Source organism: Perca flavescens, chromosome 23 (assembly GCF_004354835.1).
Source record: "Perca flavescens isolate YP-PL-M2 chromosome 23, PFLA_1.0, whole genome shotgun sequence".
Classification (NCBI taxonomy): Eukaryota; Metazoa; Chordata; class Actinopteri; order Perciformes; family Percidae; genus Perca; species Perca flavescens.
In genome coordinates, this window is record NC_041353.1 from 14,372,483 (window position 1) to 14,396,270 (window position 23,788).

General features: G+C 40.2%; 1 protein-coding gene across 6 annotated transcripts in view; it reads right to left on the reverse strand.

Annotated features, from left to right (window-relative positions):
* Positions 1-281: 281 nt before the first annotated feature.
* znf800b (zinc finger protein 800b) overlaps positions 282-23,788 on the reverse strand; it is a 42,657-nt gene continuing 19,150 nt past the window's right edge. For 4 of the 6 annotated variants that reach the window (XM_028571089.1, XM_028571090.1, XM_028571087.1 and 1 more), the window contains 11 exons: positions 21,281-21,394; positions 19,257-19,584; positions 13,592-13,687; positions 11,352-11,495; positions 7,979-8,153; positions 7,597-7,786; positions 7,218-7,380; positions 6,500-6,864; positions 5,176-6,336; positions 3,352-3,471; positions 282-2,993 (listed from right to left, as the gene is read on the reverse strand). In XM_028571089.1, coding sequence (XP_028426890.1) covers positions 3,370-3,471; positions 5,176-6,336; positions 6,500-6,864; positions 7,218-7,380; positions 7,597-7,786; positions 7,979-8,153; positions 11,352-11,495; positions 13,592-13,687; positions 19,257-19,584; positions 21,281-21,340 — 2,784 coding nt within the window. In that variant the 5' untranslated portion in view covers positions 21,341-21,394 and the 3' untranslated portion in view covers positions 282-2,993; positions 3,352-3,369. Of the gene's footprint in view, positions 2,994-3,065; positions 3,163-3,351; positions 3,472-5,175; positions 6,337-6,499; positions 6,865-7,217; positions 7,381-7,596; positions 7,787-7,978; positions 8,154-11,351; positions 11,496-13,591; positions 13,688-19,256; positions 19,585-21,280; positions 21,395-23,788 lie in introns of those variants that run through there. The other 2 variants (XM_028571091.1, XM_028571092.1) reach the window with 2 other exon arrangements.

Below are 23,788 nucleotides of genomic sequence, written 5' to 3' on the forward strand. Positions count from 1 at the left end.
GTGAGTACAGATGCACTGAAACATTGTCTCTTATTGACGTCAACAACATAACTCCTTGTATCGCTCTTTGAGACGTCAAAAGAAATGATGTATTGCAACACAGGAAAATACTGTGGGAAGGGAAACTAGAACTCACAAAGAATAAGTGAAAATGTAGATGTCCACAAATGCAATTCCTGAGAAGGCAAATGAAATCTCCCCTCTGCAAATGCAGTAAACAAACATGATTGATGGAAGTATAGGACTCATATCTTAAGAAATACACACACAAAACTTCCCTGTTAGGTTTGAAGCAGTACAGTTTTTATTTATTAAGTGGTTGGTTAACATTCTTGTCACATCTGAAAGGCTTCTCTAACTCTTCAAGTTCTCTAGAAAGTGAGCTTAATAACATATTACAGCTGATGAGGAATTAATGACAAGATCTTAAACAAAAGTCTTATGAGGTTTGATTTCTTTTCTTGACACATTCTAACAAAAAAAGAAAAAAAAAAAACTCCTTCAAAAAGGAATGAGAGACAAAACCAAAGACAACTAATGGTGGAACAACGCAAACTTGCCTCAGTATTAAACAGTGACAGAGTAGTAACTAGTTGGACATGTTTGAAGCATATGGTCAACCAACAGTTAAGGTACATGTCAATAACTATTGTGACTATTATAACTATTATATATATATATGAATCCCTATATACACGTTCTCAAGACCATGTCGCAGTAGCGTTTTTTACTTATAAAAATAAAGGTTGGTCTTTCCTTTTTTCTGGTTTGCTCAATTTCATGGCTTTCTGTTTGAACATTAAGACATATCTACATTTGGTCTTCCTCAATCACTTTCATCCCAACTCATGTGCCAGTGTTTCAAAGACTACCTCGGGGTACCTGTTGCTGTCATTAAACAAATGCAGCCCCCTTCAATTTCAGTACAAAAGAAAAGTTCAAAGTTTATTTGAATGATTCCCGGCATTTTTAAGTTAATGGAACACAAAGTTTAATGTAAACTTTTAGGTTTGGAGAATAGAACTGTTTAGCGTACGAGGGCATGTAGCTTCTTTCTTTTTTTTCCCCTCACCCCCATGTTTACAGCTCCCACATTTTGGCCCATAATAAAATCAGGATTAGCACCACAAACGGTAGATTCCCAGACAGCTGGTGTCAATCCAAACCTGTTACACCTGATGCTTAGGCACTACAACTGAGACGTGTCAGCATAGCTTTCTGCTTAGCGACAAGCAAGATGACGGCGGTCAACAATATTCCACTGAACACAGAAAAGAAATTCTTCCAGTTAATGGTTTCTAATGGTGGCTGTAACTGTAACACCAAAAACAAACGCACATTACTCCCTAAAGCTGTGTGCAGTCCCGTCTTTCCTGCTCACTGTAACTTTGATTCTCACACATTAACACCAGTGCGAGTGTTAACAATGGTGTTAATTTGATAGTTTGAATGTTTCCCCCGTGGTAACCTTACAGTCTGAACTGAGCGGTTATAATAAAAGATGAATTCATATTTGGAAGAAAATGAATTTGATTTAATCCATTAAGCATTTGTAAAAAAAAAAAAAAAAAATGTCATCATACTTGAGAGTGAAGGAAGGTGACACTTTTCTCCAGAAATGGTTGCCTCGTTTCAGAACAGAACTCTGTCAGTTCACAGACTCGTGTCTTATTGAAGCCTTGCTTCACATAGCCTGACGGTTCTCGTACAACCAGGCTTTTACTGGGACTACAGCTAATATATGGAGATAAAACAGGGCATGGTCAAAGTAAAGGAAACACCCTGTACACATGGTTGTTTTCTTCACATGCAGTCAAACAAAAAAAGCAGAACATAAGAGTAAGATGTAAGAAAAAAAATCTTTTTAAAGCACAAACAATTTTCAAGGTAAACAGAAAAATATATTAGGGGTTTCCTTTATTTTGACCATACAATTACAACAATTCACGCCAGATGCAGTTGGTCACTACAAAGCAGATATAACTAAATCTGACTATGGACTGCTCGTGTGAAGAATTTTACTACTGGAATTCTGATCTGTGATCAGTTTGCTTTTCAGTAGCAACATTTGCATGAGAAGATACTGTATAAGTAATTTCCAACTCAAAAGCAAGCAGCTAGCCTTCTAAAGACTTGGTGGAAACACGTTGGCTATGGTTTCTCTGTTAGATAACAGGACACAACAGTGTTCCAATCGTAAGTGGGAAAATGTCAGGGAATATATATATATATATATATAAAATATATATATATATATATATATATATATTTTGAAATCTGTCGTAATGTTGAGCAAGTAGTACTGAATATATCAAATTGTTAACACCCTAAAAAACTATCTAAGGTGGGAATATACAGAAAAGTGATACAATGCGGATAGCCAAAGACCCAAATACGTTTTGTGTATCTGTGCGGGACAGCAAGGGTACAATATTCTGCTTTCTCTAAAGAAAGAAAGAAAATGAATCAACAATTAGTTTCCAGTCTATTTTCTGTGGAGGTCACGATCCAGTTTTGAGTCCCTCTGTCTCTCACACACACTCACACACACACACACACACACACACACACACACACACACACACACACACACAGTCTATCTGTATCCCTTTGCTACCAAGTACAAATCCTGTCACCTGCATATGGATCTACACTGACATACTGTTGTAAGTAAATGCACATATATACAGTGGGAGTGAATCTTGTGATCGCTACAGTCTCTTCATGGATAGCAGCGCCACTGTTCAGCAAGCTGGCTGGCTTCATAATAAACCTATACAAAAAAAAAGTCAGATTCCAACAAAATGATTGGTTCTTAAGCAAAAGCTGAAAATCCTTTGTACTTCACTCCTCTATCGTGCTCCATTGTGCCTTTTGTTTGTTTCCTTCATCTCTGCTCTGTGCTCGTTCTATTCGTCCATTATTCTCCCAATTAAAAGTTTTGATTCGCTTCTTCATTGTTAGAGGCTCGCTCGTCCATTATCCCCGGCAGACTGTAAGCAGAGAGAGAGAAGAAGAAAAAGAAGAGCGATGAGGAAAGAGGGAAGACAAAAGGAAATAGAGAAAAGAGAGAGCACGGGAAAAGATCAAGAGAGAACAACGAGGAAAGAAAGAGGAAAGATCCAGAAAGAAAAGCAACAATTAGACCAAAGAGGAAGATTACTAATGAGCAGAGTGATACACAGAGAAATAAGCGAGAGGGAAAATGTGGAAAGCAGCTGGTAAACGGGCTTGGCGGTCAATTAAAGCCTGCAGAATGATTGTGGTGTCTTATCTTTGCCCAAGGGAATGGTCTTCTACCCAAACATAAACACACATCTTGTAAGGGAGGTATGCCCTCTGTGTACTTACAGAGTGTGTGTGTGTGTTTCACCAGACCAGGGATTTGGAGCGGGTGCTGACTCCTTTCCTCTTGCTGGCTGCTGCGGTTACAGCGTTACGATGACTTCGCTTGTGAGACTCCAGGTACAGCTGACAAAAACAATTTAAGGAAAAGATCACGTGCTTTGTATTTATGAATCCATACAGTACACAGATACATGCTACCGAGGTTAGTTTCATTACATGGAGTTAAGCTACATCTTTAATCTAAGAGTCGGCAGAGTCCATTTAAAGAGACTTGCTTCTTATCAGATGTCATTATTTACCTAATTTATCATGATACATTAACATACACATAAACAGCAATTAACAATTATATTGATTAGTGATTAATCTACAGACTATTTCTTCATTATACTGTTCATTTCTTGGCTTATACAATGTCACAAAAAGGTGTCTTTAAATGTCTTGTTTTAGATTTTAAATTTACAATACATATAAAACTAAGACTAACACCAGATCTACTCATTTGTGGAGCTGGATACCAAGAATCTTTGCGTGAAAAATGAATTTTGAACTCCATTTCACTGATCAAAATAGACGATTGATTTTCTTTCGATCGACCAATGACTTAATCAAATAATCAGAACCAGGGGTCAATTGACAAAAATTCAAAGCAGTTAGAAGCAAGACACCCATTCTCTTCATGTAGAGTCTTCATGAATGCATACTAAGTAGGGCTGCAACTAACAATTATTTTAATAATCGATTAATCTGTCGATTATTTTTTAGATTAATAGGATTAAAAAAACAACAACATTAATTTACATCAACTCAATACATACATACTTGTTGTTTTAGTTAATAGTTGTGTAAAGGTAAGTAACCCAAATAGCAGATACAGACAGACAGACAGACAGACAGACTTATTCATTCAATTATTACCATCATTGTAGTAAGTGCAAGTTAAGTTCATTTATACACCACACATTAATATATTTGTCAACAATAACTGATATGGGACAAAGCACATAATATATACATGACAACAGATTGAAAAATGAATGGGCCAAAAAAGGCGAGTGAATAAAACCGTGTCTTTAGTCTTAAAAAGTATACCACCCCTGCTTTACTACAGTTATTACTGAGCTAACGCTAGCTTGTCATGCTAGTCAGCTGGATAACGAGTAAACGGCAGCACCAGAAGAGCTACTGGAGGGACGGTACGTTCCTCCCTTCAGAACAGAACAGAAGAAGGATAGTGTAGTAGCCGTGTCGCTTTTGCTTATCTTGCAATTAACACGTTTCTGATTTATTTAGTGTGAAATGCTCCCACACCTTGGATGACTTAGGTCGTACTGATTTCTCTGCCTCCGCCGAGTGTTTCAGAACAACGTTACGGGTCTCTCCGGTCTCTCTCCGTATTTCCTCTACCCCCGCTCTGCTCTTTTTTCTTTTCTTTTGCTCCGCGCTGCTCCGCTCTGCTCCGCTCTGCTCCGCTCTGCACTCAACTAAATTTATTTTTTTTATCTCCGCGACTAGGTGGCATAATAGTTGCGCGACACAACGAATCGATAAATAAATTTGTTGCCAACTTTTTTAGTAATCGAATTTTATCGATTTTATCGATTCGTTGTTGCAGCCCTAATACTAAGTGATGATAATGATCTTATCCACCACACTCTATACCCTGACAATGAGCCCTCAGACTGGAATTGATACACTGGATCATTTCCACTGTAGCAGTCTACTCTATTTGTTTAATGATGAGTGTTAGTCCTCACTGGGGAAAGTCTACAAAGTGTGTCTTTTAAAAAGAGGAGAGATTTATGTCAGTAATTGAAAATCCAGTACCTTCTTGGCAAAGGCCCGTCCACACTGGTCGCAGGCGTGGAGGGAGAAATTCTTGGTCACTCTGACTTCAGTGGAGGACGACGACCCTGTGCCGCTGCTCTCTGACTGGGTGTCGTGCCGTCGGGTGTGTGGGGTTTGGTTGCTGGGTGGAGTGGTGGAGGAGTTGCGCTGGTGTGTGTGTTTTTCACTGCGGCGGGTCAGCGGGGGGCTGATGGGACGAGGCTGGTGGGTCTGCTCCCTCTCCTGCTTACGGGTGACAGGAGGGGACGGGGTGGCCGCTGGCGATGAGAGGTCCAGCTGTTTCCGAGTGACAGGGGCAGGAGGCGGGGCGGAGGAAGAGGAAGCTGAGGAAGTGGTTGGGGCAGCCGTGGAGCACTCTAGCTTGCGAGTGACAGGGGGCGAAGAGGAGGAGGAGGATGGTGAAGAAGCGTGACGTCCGTTTAATTCCTCTTTGACGCTGCCACTTGTCCTCTTGTTGGGGGTCGTACTGTTGAGGACTACCTCAGCTAGCCTCTTCACCGCCCTGCTCTCCAGTTTGGGCATGATCTTGCCAAGGTACCCAGATGACTTCTTGTGGACCACGGTCACATGACGCAGGACGTCACGTTTGCGACGTGACTCGTAGCGACAGAGAGGGCAGCGGTAGAACTTGATGAAGATGTCGTTGCCGTCCGTGTGCAGCTCAATGTGCTTTGTTAAGTTCTGACGTGAGCTGAACTGTCGCTTGCACAGCTTGCAGAAGAGCTGCTTGAAGTCAAAACCCACTGACAGTTTGGTCATTTTGGCGGGCACACCCCCGCTGCACATGTTGCCACCACGCGAGGATGACGCAGATAAGGATGGCGTCATCTTTGGGCTCGACGGGGCCTCCTCTTCCTTCACCTTCATGGTGTTGTGTGCCACAGAAAGCCGTTTAGCTGTCCCAGTGCTGTCACTGGGAGAAGGGGCCGGACAACTGTCAACGTCCTCCCCGTCGTCGTCGTCTTCATCTGAAGGTTCTACTGCTTCCTCTTTCACTCGGATGTTGTTGCTTGGGCCTAAGTTAGCGCTGCTACTGTTCGGTGTGGCTGCCGGAGTAGAGGAGGTTGCCGTGGTAGCAGACTTGTTACTTTTGATGCTGTATATTTTGTGGACAATACGCATGTGTCTCTTCAACATGAGCTGAAATATACAGAGAAAAAACATGATTATTTCAACCAATTTAAGATAATAAAATAGCATCCAAAAGAACATCTTGAGTATACCTCATGCTGCCAGGACTTGAGATTTGAAAACACCAAAAAGCTAGAAAAGCTTGAAGCTGCCAGAAGGGCAACAAACAAACCTGCGAGCTGTAGTTCCTCTTGCAGTGCGTGCAGCGACATGAGGCCGGTGCCGCCTGTGGAGAGGCTGCGGGCTGACTTGGTTGTTTGGACTGGTTTTGGTTGGAATGTGTTGTTTTAGAGGTCACAGGGGTGGACTTGGAGTTGTGGCCACGTGTTGGAGAGGCATTGTTGCTCTTCCTGGGGGGGGTGACCTCCAGAGAGAAGGGCAGGCCAGGCCGTGAGGCGATGCTGGGTGTGATGGTGTCCCGCCGTAGACCACGATGCACCTCGTCAAAATGGCGGCGTACGTTGGCTTTGGTAGCGAAGGTTTTGAGGCACACTGGGCAGGATTTTCCAGTAGGTGTGCTGAGAGTCCTTGGCCGACCTCCAGCAACAACAGCAATACATATTATTTCATGTTTGATATATGGCAATGGGCAATTTGCAATGCCTCTACATCCAATGTGCACACATAAAACAAAGACTGACATTTTTGTTTCAAATTATTTCATCAGTTTGTGGAAAATCTACACTGTAACTATTCAGCTAAAGCAAGAAACCCCATCATCATGACCATTATGTTTTGTGTGCAAATGTTCAATGAAGTTTAATAAGTCAACGTCTTTGTTATGGCCCTATGTGTGGTTTTAATCACCATCCTATCATACTGACCAATTTCTAAATCACCATATTCAATATCGTTTGACATTTTTTATTGTAATTTGTATAAACGCTTACCTTTCACCATAGAGAGTAGGCTTGTGGGAACTGTACGCGTCTCTGTGAACTTTCGGAGCTCTTCGAGTTTGGTCTGGTGCATTTTGCGGCAGTGGCGTCTGATGCTGCGGCGTGAGTTAAAGTCCTGACCGCAGAGACAACAAGAGATTGTCACGTCCTCAACCTGGATGGGAAGGAGAGAACCGAGAAGAGAGAGCTTGACTGACTAGGATAAACATGTCAATGTGGATAATTAGACCATCATTTAGCATATGAGAATGGAACACACCTCAGCAATGACAGGTATTTATCAGTAAAAAACACTTTTGTTGCATATTCACTCTGAGCACCCCCGACTATACTTTGTCACTTGTGCTTCCTGACGTGTCCAGTCACCTACCCCACTGGTGGACCCCTCGTCTTCCTGCTGTGGCTGCTCCTCTTTAGCCTCCTCCTCAGCCTCCCATTTCTTCTGTCCCTGATTTTGTCCCGGGCTGCTGTGGCTCTCGGGCCCTCCTGGCTGGCTTGGCTGGTTGTTGTCCACACCCTCCACCGGTTCTCCTTCCCATGCTACCGGACTCTCTCTGGCACTGTGAAGGACATTGAGACAAACCGTGAGAGACTAGGGAAGGTTGGGAATAGCCTAAAATACAATTCACATGATGAGGGTCTGAGATAACAAGAAGTCAAGTTGTGTTGATGAAGCTTGTCGTGTTCGTCTGTGAACAACTAATCAAATATGTTGCATCTTAAAAGTTACAGTACATTTTAATCCATCATACCTGGGTGTGTGCGATGGAAATCTAGCAAGCTCCTCTTCTGTGGTGAGGTACTGGAACACGGCCTTGGTAGTGGTCTGAATGGGCTCCAGTCGGACCACGTAGTCTGGGGCTCTGGGATATATGGCATCCAATAAATCCTTCATGGCCACACTCTGTCTGTCATCACCTGATGGACCTAGCAAAGAAAAATCAAAAAAAATTAGTAGCATAGTAACTGGTAAAAGTGTAATACTATTTAGGTCAAAATTAGCAATATTATATTTACTTTCTGTATAAAACTACTTTAAGAGACTCTGGTCGATGCCAATCACTACTGTTACTTTTATGGGTGGTGAAAAATTCTGCTGAAATATCCAAGCAGACAGAGTCTGCCCAGCTCATAAATGGTAGGGATGCTTGAATTTCCCAGGGTTAAAACAATGGTGCAGTGTTGGGAGCTTCAAAAAGTGAATTCTTTTCAGAACTGGTGTAGAGCTAACATTGTAGTAGGCATCATATGATGTAGCTAATGTTAGTAACACAATGTGTCTTTGCTGGTGCAACATAACAGGTGGGACTTTGCCACAGCTTTGAAGTTAGATGGTTTTTAACAAACATCCAGCCAATTGTGCCTCACAGTCAGTTTGTACTCAGTGGAGGTCCGCATGTGTAACATTTTGAAACATAGAGTAGACATATCAAACTCTGGTCTTATATCTGCAGCGCTGTATCAGTTACCTAGGTGAAAGTAAGCTAAACTTTTGTAAACAAAATACAGATTTTCTTAGAAAAAAAACAAAATAACAACAAAGGGTTGTGGAAAAGTACATATTGGCTGTTTTAGTTAGCCATTACTTCCTCTTGATGTTACTATAGAGCCATGTTTTACTGATTGCACCTTTGAAAGGGTACATTTAGTCTTGATATTACATAGCCAAAAATGGAAATATTTTAGTTGGTGGAAAGTTATACTATGGTTAGAAAATCATCCTATTAACAAAATGACTGAACCCTTAACAGCCTAAGTGTGTGTCATATGTGTCATCTTGACATGTATTTGAGCAAGACACTGAACCAAAGCATGCCAACTTCTTGTGGCAAATTGTGCATCAGATAAAAGCCCCAAACATTCTGAAAAGAAAACATCATATCCCAGAGGCCGGCCACCCTTTCTCTTCAGTTCTCTTCTGTGTTATTGAACCCATTTAAAACGACCGCAAAGAGTGAGCGTGACTCCATTTATGTACTGAGAAGATGATGGTCTCTGGCTGCAAAACATTTTCTGTTTGTGCACTTTTGCTTTGGCACTTATCCGCACAGTGCTTTCTTTTATAGTAAATACAATTATTTTGCCTCTCGAAAGCCTCCTTTATGTGGATATTCCTCTTTTGGTAAATGTGCAAGTTTATTGCATACCGTTCTTCACAACAGCAGATAAAGAGAGACTGGAAAGAGAGTAATTGAATTTTAGGCACTTTAAAAATGGACCACAAATCATCACTGGAGACTGCATAGGTCCTCTGTCAGGGCTGGCTGGTGAAAAATTTTGTTTTTTTTATAATCCAGTAATCACACAATTAATACCCAGTGTCTCACTGGTGAAAAACAGACACAAATTAAGTAATTTATCAAAATAACAATGCAATACACTTTCATCTGCTGGTAATGGGCTCTTGATTGAGAAGAATTAAGCCAACAAACAGCTTAATTAAGACAACAAGCAGATGGAAAAAAGATTGGGATGACATTTTTTTCATTACAGTGGGTAAACGGCAAAAATATAATTGACAGTATGTGTTCAGATTGATTTCTCTTTTAGGAGGAGAGGAGAATTAAACTAGAATAGAGAAACAGTCTCCTAGGCTTAATTCTTTCCCCAAGTCTTAGACCACTTCTAAGCAGCAAAGAAAAGAGACGTGGACAAATACTGTGGCTAATGAGAAGTAGTTAAAACACAAATGTTGCCAGATCATAGGGGTTGGAACCACCACGATACTTATGTCACGATACAATATCATCGCGACTTTAAACATATTGCAATATTCTGCGATTTTATCTAAAAAGATTGTATCTCCGTATCTCACTTAACTTTTATTGCTGCAAAATGGGATTGTCAAGAAGACAAATATAATAGTAGATCGATACTTGGCGTCATAGGCGGAGTTTGACATTCGAGCCAGGGGGGGGCAACAATAAAAAAAACTCATTGTAGCAGCTGAGACCTGGGAACACAGCACGAGCACATATGGACAAAACAAACATGCTAAATAAACATATGTTTATTTTTTAAAGCAGATTTGAAATTACGCACAATCAATTAGTAAGCGGACAGCAAATTTATATACATGACATTTAGGTAACCTTTATTGCAACATGGGCACGGTAAGATGTCCAGACTAGTGCAACAGTAATAATCGCTTTTTGCGTCCTGCATATGCGTCGACAATGGTCTCAGGTGAGAGCCCTGAAAAAATATTATTTTTACTAAAGCAGTATATGAAATCCGATGTATTACCCATCACCATTTAGTTGTTTTGTGTTATTTAAAGTATTTATAAAATATCTTGTTATGCCAGAAGTAATTATTCCACTCATTTTTGAAACAATGCAATTACCCGTTTCAGCTACCCCCCGCAAACTCTGCGCATGCTTGCCGTCTGTGTATCGATACAGTATTGCCACGGAAAATATCGCGATACTATGCTATATCGATTTTTTCCCCCACCCCTACCAGATCAAAGTCAACTTCCTTAGTGATATGAGAGGAGAACAGAGGAGAAACAGCAATTTGAGTGAGGGAAATGATTGATGGATTGAGCATGTTACAATGTGCATGTGAGTTTGTGTGCAAATGAATGAAAGAGCACTGTGTACAGACAGAGAAGATAAGAGGAGAATAATGAGTAGGAGGTAGAGTTCAGGTACCGTAATCTGTATCGGGAAGCAAATAGTGGTATCGGGCCATCTCTAGTAGGAGGCAGATGGCGTGAAAGAGAGACAAGAAACCTTGGAGTGGCAGACAATGAAGTAAAATGTGGAGTAGCCGTAGGAGATGTTAAAGTAATCAATGATTCTGTGCATAGGTGTGTGTAACTAGGTGTGTATGGGCAACTAGCTCAAGTCCGTTTGATCCCTGCCTTGTTCAAGGAGTCTGTATTTGTCGGTGTTATCTGTACAAGTTTGCATTTGCATGTCCTCAGCATGCACAAATGCTCTGGCCTTGGCTCTTGAAGATTGCGTTTTACCTGTTCTGCCAATTGATTTTATTCTTGAGTTTATTAGTCATTTTTATCTTTTGTGTCTTTTTTTGTGCTTTGATTTTTGGGAGTAAACGAGTGTGTGTAAGTATTATAGACGCTTGTGTGTCTGCATGCTAATGCATTGTGTCACTAACCGTCGGGTTCAGGCAGCCGTGATAGGCAGTAGTACTCTTTATGTGTGATGAGGTTGGGCAGGCCTCTGAACAGACTGCGACACAGTTTACATTCAAAGATGGTGTCCACCTCCCTCAGCAGCATGTGCTTCAGCTGGCTCGTTCCTGCATTCAAAGAAAAGCATTGACGATTACTTCCAGTGATTTTAGGGAGAATTATAAGATATACAGTACACTATGTACATACAGAATATTGTACAATTCATTGCAGAAAATCTAAATTAATTTATAGTTCTAGTTGTGTAGTTGTTAGGAGTCTGCAAAGATTTATAATGGTGGTGAGCAGTTTCAGGCTGATCAAATACACTGCACATTGTAGAAACAACATTTGTTTCAATACACTGAAATGTTTATAATAGCTTGCTGAAACAACTCAAATGTGAAAGGAAAACTGGAAAATTACAGGCATTTATATAATCTCATATTTCTGAGAAAACAAGAGTTGAACAGAGAAATTAAGCGGATAAATTCCAGTCGGTGTAAAATGCCTGTGTCTCTTTGACATTTTAAAGGACTCTGGTGATAATTGCCTTTGTGTTAAGTGCTACTTTTGCGTCACTGCAGTCGTCACCTTTACTTTTTCTCATTGTTGTAAGCATGCTGACTCATATGTTCAATTTCAATATATCTGACTCATATTTTGCCTAAGTAACAGCATGTATTATATGCTCTGTTGGACATTTTACTACACATACGTTTCATGCAAAATGACTGAGAAAACACTACTACTGTGACTCACACAGTCAGTACCTGTGCAACTTGCTTACACACACAAACACGCATTTGCACAATTGTGTATTCCTTGGCATCTATTGCTGTGATTGTATGACTGTTGGTGAAGACTGCTAATGCAATTTTTATTAAAAATTGGTCAGAAAGGTTTTTTTTGTCACTTCTGATTTTAATAATTTATTTGGGAATAATTATTCCCCTTTAATTCAAAAAATTAAAAACGATTTGAAGAAGTAGACATCCTTGTCCAGTTCATTCTTTGGGAGAATCAATGATATAAAAACAAAAATCCTACCTCAATTCAATTATATATATACAGTGAGGAAAATAAGTATTTGAACACCCTGCTATTTTGCAAGTTCTCCCACTTAGAAATCATGTTGGGGTCTGAAATTGTCATCGTAGGTGCATGTCCACTGTGAGAGACATAATATAAAAAAAAAGAATTTATAAATCACAATGTATGATTTTTTTTACTATTTATTTGTATGATACAGCTGCAAATAAGTATTTGAACACCTGTCTATCAGCTAGAATTCTGACCCTCAAAGACCTGTTAGTCTGCCTTTAAAATGTCCACCTCCACTCCATTTATTATCCTAAATTAGATGCACCTGTTTGAGGTTGTTAGCTGCATAAAGACACCTGTCCACCCCATACAATCAGTAAGAATCCAACTACTAACATGGCCAAGACCAAAGAGCTGTCCAAAGACACTAGAGACAAAATTGTACACCTCCACAAGGCTGGAAAGGGCTACGGGGAAATTCCCAAGCAGCTTGGTGAAAAAAGGTCCACTGTTGGAGCAATCATTAGAAAATGGAAGAAGCTAAGGACATTGGTTAATGTATAAGATAGATTCTTCATGTTATTCTGGAGGGCTTAAATCCCTCACCTGTATCTACAATACAGATCAGATAGAATATCTTAACAATGTAATTATTTGGAACACACTACTGCTTTGGAAGGATCAGAGAAAATATTTAAATATTCCCTCTGTCATTTCTGTCTGGTCCCCTCTGGCACTGAATCCCAATCTCCCAGACAAATTCTGGAGACTCTGGAAACCCTTGGATTCTTTCCTAGAGAGAGACTGACTCGCTTGTCCCTGGAAGGCAATGGCTGATCGTTTAGTTTGTGTGCTACTTATTTTCTGTCATATTACTGTACAATTTTTATATACATTTTCTTCTCTCTCTCTTTCAAATGTATTGTTATATACTGCAGCATCTGTATGGTTTGGGTGGGATTTTTCTGTTTCTTTTTTGTTATTGTTGAAGGAAGTGTTTGTTTAATTTTTTTAATTTAATAATTTTATTTTCTTGGTGGTTCAGTTTTAAACATTGCAAGATATAAAGACGCAGACCATGTCATTTCTGTCATCTGGAAAAACACTTGTGCCGTGTCTGCATAATAAATATAACTAAATAAAAAATGAATGGATAATAAGAAAACACACAGACACAAACCTGAACGGAAGCATTCAATTATCTGCTGAATCCCTGACTTGGATGTCTGCAGAGGCTGCTGGAGTAGAGGAGGATCTCCGGGCTCCACACACAGACCTAGAGAGCAAGAGAGAGAGAGAGAGCAATTGCATTTCATCAAAGCCCGCATATAATTACATCAGAGTATGACAGTCTTGGAGAAATACACCATCACCTGGGAATTCTGGGGACCTGGTAAGACACAAGGCATATTGCAGTGTGCTTTAAGGATACACACAATCCCAGTCCTACAATGAGGTCTGTATGAGACAGTGATTCACTCTGACCTCATTAGCTCCATGCTAACACACACACACACACACACACACACACACACACACACACACACACACACACACACACACACACACACACACACACACACACACACACACACACACACACACCCCATCTGTCTTTTCCTTATAATTTCAGTACATCATAAAATACATCCCTCATTCCTCAGCTTTATCAAGGACGTGGTCAAAAAGGAAATATACAGGGTGCAGAAATAAATAAAGACTAATGTTATTGATATCTCTGTGATGCTTGTTTAGAGGACTACAGCTCAAGTGGGACTGTTGGAAAACATATAATGGGTGGGGGCAATGACAAATATTTTTAGTGTTTCATCCAACAGTAATGAGAGCCAGCGCAGCATCTAATTCTTCAGCTTGGGTGTCATTTAGTGCCACTTTATCAGGCCAAACAGGGACATGACTGGGAGGAAATGTATTGCTATGTATTGGAAAATGCTTTGCTTCTGCTGGACCTCAATCACCAGGGAATGCAAGGTCAGATGGTGAACAGTGGCCCTGATGCTGGTACGTGTTTATTGTTTTTTGAAAGATTTTTATTTTATTTATAGGACAGATTAAGTCCGGAAAGTGGGAGAGAGAGGGGTAATGACATGCAGCAAAGGGCTGCAGGTTGGAAGGACTGAGCCACTGTACATGGGTAATCAGGCGCCCCACAGGTTTATTGTTTTATCTAATTAACAGACTTGCTTTCATGCCATCTTCAACTGTAATCATTCGATTGCCACAATAATACTGTAAGGGCAGTGAGGAAATCACATTTCACCCTGCACATTTCTGGTTAATTGTAGATCAATGAATTTTAAAATACCCCACTATTGCACTCACTGCAATCAATACTAGTCAAGAACAGCATCGGGTAAATGTCTAAAAAAAAAAATATGTGCAATTCGGCATGATACTCAGTATGAGCAATATATGCAATTTAGATCAAAGATTTATTTCAAAATCAGTGTGACGTGTATTTTTCAAACAAAAAACAGGTTGGCTTGTCTTCTGTTAAATCTTCAATCTTGACTAAATCACTGCATAAAACAAATTCATTCTACTTTTCTATAAAAAACTACAAACACACATTTCTGTCTGGAACAGAGAAACACCAAAAATAATGTACCAAATAACCTTAAGGGTGTTTTTTTTGTACTTATTGATCTAAGTGCCAAACTATTTAATTTTACCTTAAAGGTGCAATATGTAATATTGTATGTAATACTGGCAGCTAGCGGTAAAAATAGTTACTGCACTACCAATTCAAAATACTGGAGAGTCGTCTCCCCCGCCCCCTCCTGCCCAGACTCGAAGTTCACGGAGGTTGCCAGGCTGAGACCGCAGCATTCACAACAACGTTGCTAGACGCTTTTCTCACATAGCCAGACATTAATCCACATCACAGCGGAGTAGCTAACGGTAGATGCTGGCTATATTGACAGTCATAAAAGCCCGTGCTCACGCGGAGCTCTGTATCCAACTGACAGACACTTTTTCGGCTTAAAATTACAGTATGAACCGCTAAAAACACAACAACCTCACTGTCCTCTCCACACGCCAGTCAGGCACACTTCCTCGGCTTAGAATTACAATACGAAACGCTAAAAATACCACTACCTTGCCGACTGAACACACTTCATTGGCTTAGAATTACAGCAACAATCGCTAAACACACTGAAAACTCACAGTCCCTTCTTTCCGATTTACAGCCCCCCTCTCGTGGCTTAAAATAACTCATCGTTGTCGGCTCCAGCCGCTGAAGTTCTGAACTACACGTTGTAAACAGCCATGGCCCGCTTGCCTGGTCCTCCCGGTAACGTTAGCTAGCAGTTAGCAGGGTTAGCATCGCGGCGTTAGCCAGGACCAGTCGGGATCACTTTACTGGCTGTGTCTCAATTGTTTTTGCGAGTAACCAACTCGGGTACTCTAGCTATATAATTCAATGTGAGTACACAAATGTTGAAATGACAAAAAATGCCCATCCCTAGTAGCTGTGATAAATTAGCCTGAAGCTAATGTTTACCTATTCAGGAGGAAATAAGCCAACTCTGCGTCCTTTTGGGATCTAAGCTGTCTCCATCTTTCAAATACATCTCCAATATTTACCAGGGGGTTGTTACGTCTCTGGTCACGCAACTGTTAGAAACATGCTGTTTTCATTTTTTTTTTTTTTACATCAGATAGAATCTATCTCCGTTGATCCTGTTCGTTTGTTTGCTGCTTTCATGGCTGTACTACCGTTACAGCTGTAGCGCGCTGGGTTTACGTTTTTACAGGTATATCTGGCAACCCGGCCTGGCTGTCAAACTGGGCCGTTGATAACAACACACAGACCAAAACATAAACATAAATTCCGTCACGGAATGTAAAATTAAAAAATAAAAAATACTGACATTAGCATTGTTGTCAGAAAAAATGTTTCAGTTTAACATGTTTCCTTAATATCTTATGAGGCATTTGTGTCGTTTTTGGATTTATTACAGTACAAATATTACATATTGGACCTTTAAATCATTAAAAATAAAATAGCAGGAGTGAGGCCATGGTTCCTGCATTATTAATACAAGCAGACTGTGGCTCCGTTTTTCTTTTTAATTCAGCAACTTAACTTTTACATCAATACTATGTTGTTGACTTTTCATGGCGATTGGCATACAAACAAAGTAAACAGCCACAAGAGCAGACCAATTACATGGACAAAGGCCACAACATACCTTGTAATCACCTCAAATGCTTAAGTCTAATTTCTCACTTTATATCGGTGTGAAAGAAGGTGACAGAATGAACATAATTTCTGCAGCAACAAAAGGAGCATTTTGTAACAGTGCTAACTAGGACAAAGGTCCAATTAAAACATTGTCAATTTTTCCAACGATGACAAATGTTTGTTTGGTTTTGAAGCACACACTTCAACAGCCTACAGCCTGCAAACTACAATTTATGTTTAGCAAAGATGCACTATTGTCATCAAAGAACAAAGCTGTGCTTTGTTAATTCACGTCAACATATATATTCAATGATTTTTGTCTTTAACTTTGTTTCAGTTTTGTTCTATCCAAGATGAAGTTACTTCTGGTCAGATAACAAGACTAGAAGCAGACACCTCGCAAGTTTAAAGCCTCGTTGGCCCAACATATGCTTGAACACGTGTGTGTGTGTGTGTGTGTGTGTGTGTGTGTGTGTGTGTGTGTGTGTGAGAAACAGAATGAAGGAAAGACAGAAGGCAAAAAGACCAGCAGACAGACTGACACACCCAGAAAGACATAGACAGAAAGAGAGCTAGAAATGTGAATGACAACTGTGTGAGCGGGTTTGACAGAGAGAGAGATGGAGATTATGTATTAATGTGTGACAGAATGTGTTTTGCCAATCCCCATCCCCCCACACATCTCCCAGGCAAACTGCTATAATCCCAGTGGGGCAGGTCAGCGACTGGCCGACCTCCACATCCCCCTCTGCGAGAGGGTCAAAGATCAACCAATGAGAAAAGTCAGTCGACACAAACAGCTTCCTTTTACTACGAGTGGCACTTTCCTTAGCAGCACTGTTAGAAATTAACTCACAGTAGCTGGATTTACATCTGAATCAAGATGTCTACATTAGGGCTGGGCGATATGGTTGAAAACTGTATCACGATATAAGTTTTTCATATCGGTCGATATCGATAATTATTGATATTTTTTTATGACCTATTTAAAATAAGGACCAGGAGAAAAATATATTAAATTTAAACATTTTTATTTTAAACTTAACCCTGCTCTGATTATAATCCCCTCAGTTATAAAAGCAGAATTGTCAACACAACCATGGAAAACACTCAAATAATTCAAATGTAAACAGGTCTAAAATCACAATGAACACTTAACAATTATCTCTTAACATTAAGGTGCAAAATTAAAGAATAAGTAAGAAGTGCTTAATAAAGTGTCATAAAATAGTGCAAAGTGTTAGCTAAATATAAGAAACCTGAGAAGGAACTATTTTCTGCAGGTTTAGTGCTAGGTTGGTAACCTGGCTTCTGGACAGCGCTCAGCATGTCTGCCTTCGTTATTTCTTTGTAGTGTTTAGTAAGGCGCTGATGCAGAGTACCTCTCCATGGTGGTCTGCTGCTTGTGCCGTGTTGCAGCTGCAGATGTTGTTGGACGTTGATGGCGAATACGGCTGTGCTCCAAAGTGTGAGCGCGGCTAAAGTGGTAAAACAAGTTTATGGTATTACCAGTGTTGGTCTGACGACATTGGTCTGACTACGGTCAGACTTATAAAATCCCCAAAACTGCGATACTGACTTTTCCTGTTTTATCAACGATTTCCTCGCTCGCTGCGGCACTCACTTTCCACTCCACGCCGGTTCTGTTATTGAAGAACACAAGACAGCGATGTGGCGCAACCAAACATGATACTGTTACATGATTGGATGTTAGAGTGTCACTCCCCACGTTGCTAGGTTGCCAGAGAGTGAGGGCCTTTGTTCATGCAACCAAACTTGATTCACAACCTCTGGTTTCTTCTGATGAAGAAAAACAAGTTATCGAACGTTTTATCGACCGCATTTTCTATTGATATTGATTATGTGTCTATCGCGATACATATCGTTATCGTTTTATCGCCCAGCCCTAGTCTACATCCATTTTTAAAGTAAAGCTACGGTGAAAGAAACGCAGAGAGGAACATGGGCAGCCAAGCCAAAATGAAGGAAGGATTTAAAGAAACAAACATGTCAGCATTCAGTAGAAAACAGTACATCATAAATGCAGCTTAATTTTGTTTCAGTAACAAACAAAGTTATTTTATAATACAATATCAATAAGTTAGCTTGGCTTTAGGGTCATGAAACACATGGCAGTGCAGGCTGCCTTTAGTTTCAGGCGAGATCAACCTGAGAGAGACAGATCAGTGTGGCCTAATTTCGAGGCAGCAAACATTCTGTAGATGAAGTGGTTACACCTCGGATAGCAATATATAAATTCAATACAAGCAATAGATTTTGAGAATTTAATTTTATTAAGAATACAAATGTTATGTTCTATATTTTCATACTGCTCAGGCTGTGCTTATTTTATATTTATATATTTTAATATTTAAGCTTTCCCAAATTATGGCAGAGATAAGATTACTTTTTCCACTCTGAAAGTTTAAAAAAACAAATACAAAAAAAACAGCAACGCACACTAAATGCAAAACCTCTTTTGGTTTCCATTTCATCTACCATTTGATCTAATTTGGATCACACAGCCAACCATGCTCTGGCAGTGAAGCTACACAGGAGGCTCACAGACAGTTTTAGCCTGTAGGTGGATGAATCAAAGCAGCAGGAAGTGTAGTGGGAAGAAAACCTGACCCACCTGTGTTATGACTGTGGCTGCCGGCGCTGGTCTGCTGAAGCCACTCCTCAGTCTGGCAGATTTGGTCCCTGGTCCCAGTGGTGGCGCTACTGTGGGACTCAGGCATCAGAGGGGGAATGGGCTTCCACAGAGGCTTTGCCTGGAGCTGGGCCTCAGAGTCGCTCTTCTCCTGGTCATCCATCGGAGTTTCCGACACGGTCTCATCTGGAGCAGAGGTCTGGAGCTGGGCTTGATCAGAGGACTGGTCTGCTCTTCGGGGCTCCTCCTGTTGTGGATGCTGGCTGTCTGAAAGGAGCTGGCCTTCCTCCATCACTGTCTGACCACCACTCTGTGGGACCAAAACCAGACATGAAAACATGAGCTACAGAAAAAGGAGGACACAAATAAAAGGGTAAAAAGGACGATTGTTATGTCATAGCATTTCTTTTGTAGAATAATAAGACACAAACATGTGAAATGTGGTGCAGTCTATGTGTTGCTTTCAATCAAATAATCTCAGTGTCCCTGGGTCAAATCTGTGAGTGGGGAGGGAAGCAGCAGACTTGCTGTCTGCCACAGTAAATGCTTTCTGAATACTACCACTGGAAGGCGCCAAAGTCAGAAATGTTCAAATTCAATACATAGTGGCTTTAAGAAAGATACACTAACAATATAGTTGTAATGACTGATACATAAAACACACTCACACAAAATCTCCTAAATACAGTTAGTCGCCACCCCTTGCTGAAAAAACATTGGGATAAATGAGGGGTCACAGCAGGTGACAGAGAGAATGAATGTGTGTGTGTGTGTGTGTGTGTGTGTGTGTGTGTGTGTGTGTGTGTGTGTGATTTCATGTCTCCAGAGCACCCAGAGATTGTGTAGGGACATTAACCTTGTCACACAAAGCAGCCCTTCAGCAGATAAGTGACTCCACACCAACTTCAGCGTGCGCACATACATCTGTCTTTGTGAGTGTGTTGTGGGTTAGTGTGTGTGTGTGTGTGTAGCTGTGTCTCTTGACCAGACCTCCTCTCTCTCTGAAGTCCCCAATCTTTTCTCCTCTTCCACCCACCAATTTATCCTAATTTTCTCTCTGTGCCTGTGTCTGTCTCTCTCACTCCTCGCATCCCCGCGCCCTTGAAGAGAAATAAATGACTCCACCGTTCAGGCACATTACAGCACATCACCACCGGACAAGTGGGCCACTTGGACACAAATACACTGTGCATTCCATGGCATAATCTAATGACCATAAAATAGCTTAACAGTTTGTTACACATGCTCAGCAAACCCATATGTACAATACAACACAAACAAATCATTACAGCCGATGAACACAAACACTTTCTATCTCAACCAGTGGATCATGCTCTTGGGGAAAAGATGGGGGGTGGGGGAAAGGTACCTACTTCATTAAAATCTAAAATGTCTTTATTACTATGGCAAGAAAAGAAACATTACACATTTTGACTGTCCAGTGCATGTAAAAGGAAGCATCAGGGAGTGCCACCATTCAGATAGCATATGCATTGATCAGTCAGTCAATCAGTCAACCAACTATTCGTGCCTCATTTTTTATTGCGAAGTGGTGAGCATGAAGCATGAGAAGGGTACTGATTAGAGTAGGCGGACCAGCCATTCATTTCCACTTACTGCTCAATAAAACAACGAGCATGATTTCATCTGTTACTTTACCTAGTGTGACTAAAGTGAAAGTGGGTAAAGTTGGGTTGTTTCATGTGCTAATTGAGAGCACAGTGTCTGGTAAAATAGGAAAGAAACACTCAGATGGTGCCTTCTCAATTATTCCACATGTATTAAGTGGGATATACTGTGCACCCGTCGGCATCAAATTGGAGTTCATCTCCACTGACACACAGAGAGTAAAATCTGACCATTACATGATCCTAACTGTTCAAATGACTTGATCAGGTGGGGGTCGAGTTACGGATTAACATAGAGCAAGTGCGTTTTCCACAATCTTACAGTGAAGGGAGTGAAACTGGACAATAACATCTAGGCATTATCTTTTTTTCTAGTACCTCCAGTCTGCGCAGACAGTGAGAGCTCTTCCTCCTAGTTGACTTCTGGACCTTCACCATGCCGCCAAGAGTGGCCTGCTGCACCACACGGTCCTACCAGCACACTCCTGTAACCTGCAACAACACCCCACATGAGCCAAGGACTACACTTAATGAATCACCACTGTCTGATGGATGTAGTTCTAAAATATAAAATGCTTGTTTATTTCTGAGCCTGAGCTTAGTTTTTATTTTTTAATATATAAGAATTACAGAGGCTTCTCATGTCTCATCTTTGCTCCGTTTTCTTATGTATTGTTTGCTCTGTTGGCATATGGATTTACACCTAATGGCTATCTGTTACCTGCAACAACTAAGCTTTTCTGTGTGTGTGTACATTACATGCAGCTGCACTACAACTTCACACAGTACCTGCTGCATTACTGTTATTTAAACATTTAAGAGAAGAGGATAAAACAATGGTTACATATGGCATTATTGGAGCCCCACATTTCAATATAATAAAAGCAATGGAAATGCTAACAGACATCTGTTAATTCTCTTAATGTAATATGCCAATATACCAAATGTATATGAAGCAGTTAAAACAAATTGCACCTTGACCAACTACATCATTAAAATACCCCTTACATATCAACACATCAATAATAATGATTCAATAATAGAATAGCTTAATACAACACTGTATCCACTCAGCATTATGAGTAGGGTGACCAGATTTCCCGGAACTAAAACCGGGACACTTTGCGCGTGACCATAGTGCTCGTGCATGCACACGCTTTTTAACGTTCATGAACATTTTCCAGCCCAGGTCAGACATAGACACAGACATTAGACACAATTTTGCCAACAACACGCAGGCCTACTGCTCACAACATAATGGGGTATCTCAGTTAATATTCATGAATTTTCTTGGTATGTAGCCTACATAGAGTCAGAAGACATTGAGTGAGTTTTGTGTGGGACCAACTTTATTTTTCAGAATTAAAGCATTCTTTTGGAAAATGCACCCACTGAACTTGTGAAAAAGTTTGTGAAAAGGTATTTTTCATTGCATGGCACTAAACAAATTACTTGGAACTGCTGCCACAGGCTTGAACTAAAGTTATGGTAACACGTTATGGTAATGGTACATGAATTATGAATTCATGCATGAATTAATTCAAGTTTATAGCCTCTCATTCATGACCTCATGCATGAACAACACATCAACTAAAGCATTAGGTAAGGTGGGTACATCATTATGCACAAGTTGTGTTCAAATCAGAATTTGCGCAGTGATGACCACATTATTTTGCAGAAAACTAAATAATCATGCTTAATAAATCATAATTCATAATGATGATGATTCATGGGATATTAAGGAATGCAGTAATACATAAATCATGAATTACATAATGCATTATAATACATACATCAAATACAATACAATTAATTCATGCATGAATTCATGATAATTCATGTACCCTTAAAGTGTTACCAGCGTTATTCTAACCAACAACAACACACACACACATAAATGTAATCTCATTTGATAGAGGAGATAGCTTCCCTCTTGGAATCATTCATTCCGTATATTTGTTAGAGGAGTGAATTTGCTCAAGAATCAATTTGGTGGCTGAAAGCCTACTGTGAAATTGTCAGCTAAATTCACGCCACGCAGCCAGGCTAACCGGTAAAACGAGACAGATAAGAAGGGGCATTGCAACAATGTTTACACTTTATTATTTCATAGTGGTTGGTGTAAACCGGGACATTTTAGCGTCCCAACAGGCTTTTGTTGGGACTCGGGACACGCAACTCAAAACCGGGACGTCTGGGGTTGTTGTTGTTTGGACAGACCTGCCCCCACTGCTTAAAAAAAAAAAAAAAAAAAGGAAAACACTGTTCTTCCACCACTGCTGGAACCTAACCATGTTAGAACCTGAATTTAACAGATTGGAAATGTTACCCAATTTAACTTTGCCCCCAGATTTTCCACATCTGTAAGCCATCCCAAAATAAGTATGTGTGATATGAAAGACCTTTGCATTTCAAAACATGCAGCAAACATAACAACTTTGTGTGTTTACCAGCTGTAGAGTACTTAGAACTAGGGTTGGGCGATATGGTTGAAAACTGTATCACGATATAAGTTTTTCATATCGGTAGATATCGATAATTATTGATATTTTTTATGACCTATTTAAAATAAGGACCAGGAGAGAAATATATTAAATTTAAACATTTTTATTTTAAACTTAACCCTGCTCTGATTATAATCCCCTCAGTTATAAAAGCAGAAATGTCAACACAACCATGGAAAACACTCAAATAATTCAAATGTAAACAGGTCTAAAATCACAATGAACACTTAACAATTATCTCTTAACATTAAAGTGAAAAATTAAAGAATAAGTTAGAAATGCTTAATAAAGTGTCATAAAATAGTGCAAAGTGTTAGCTAAATATAAGAAACCTGAGAAGGAACTATTTTCTGCAGGTTTAGTGCTAGGTTGGTAACCTGGC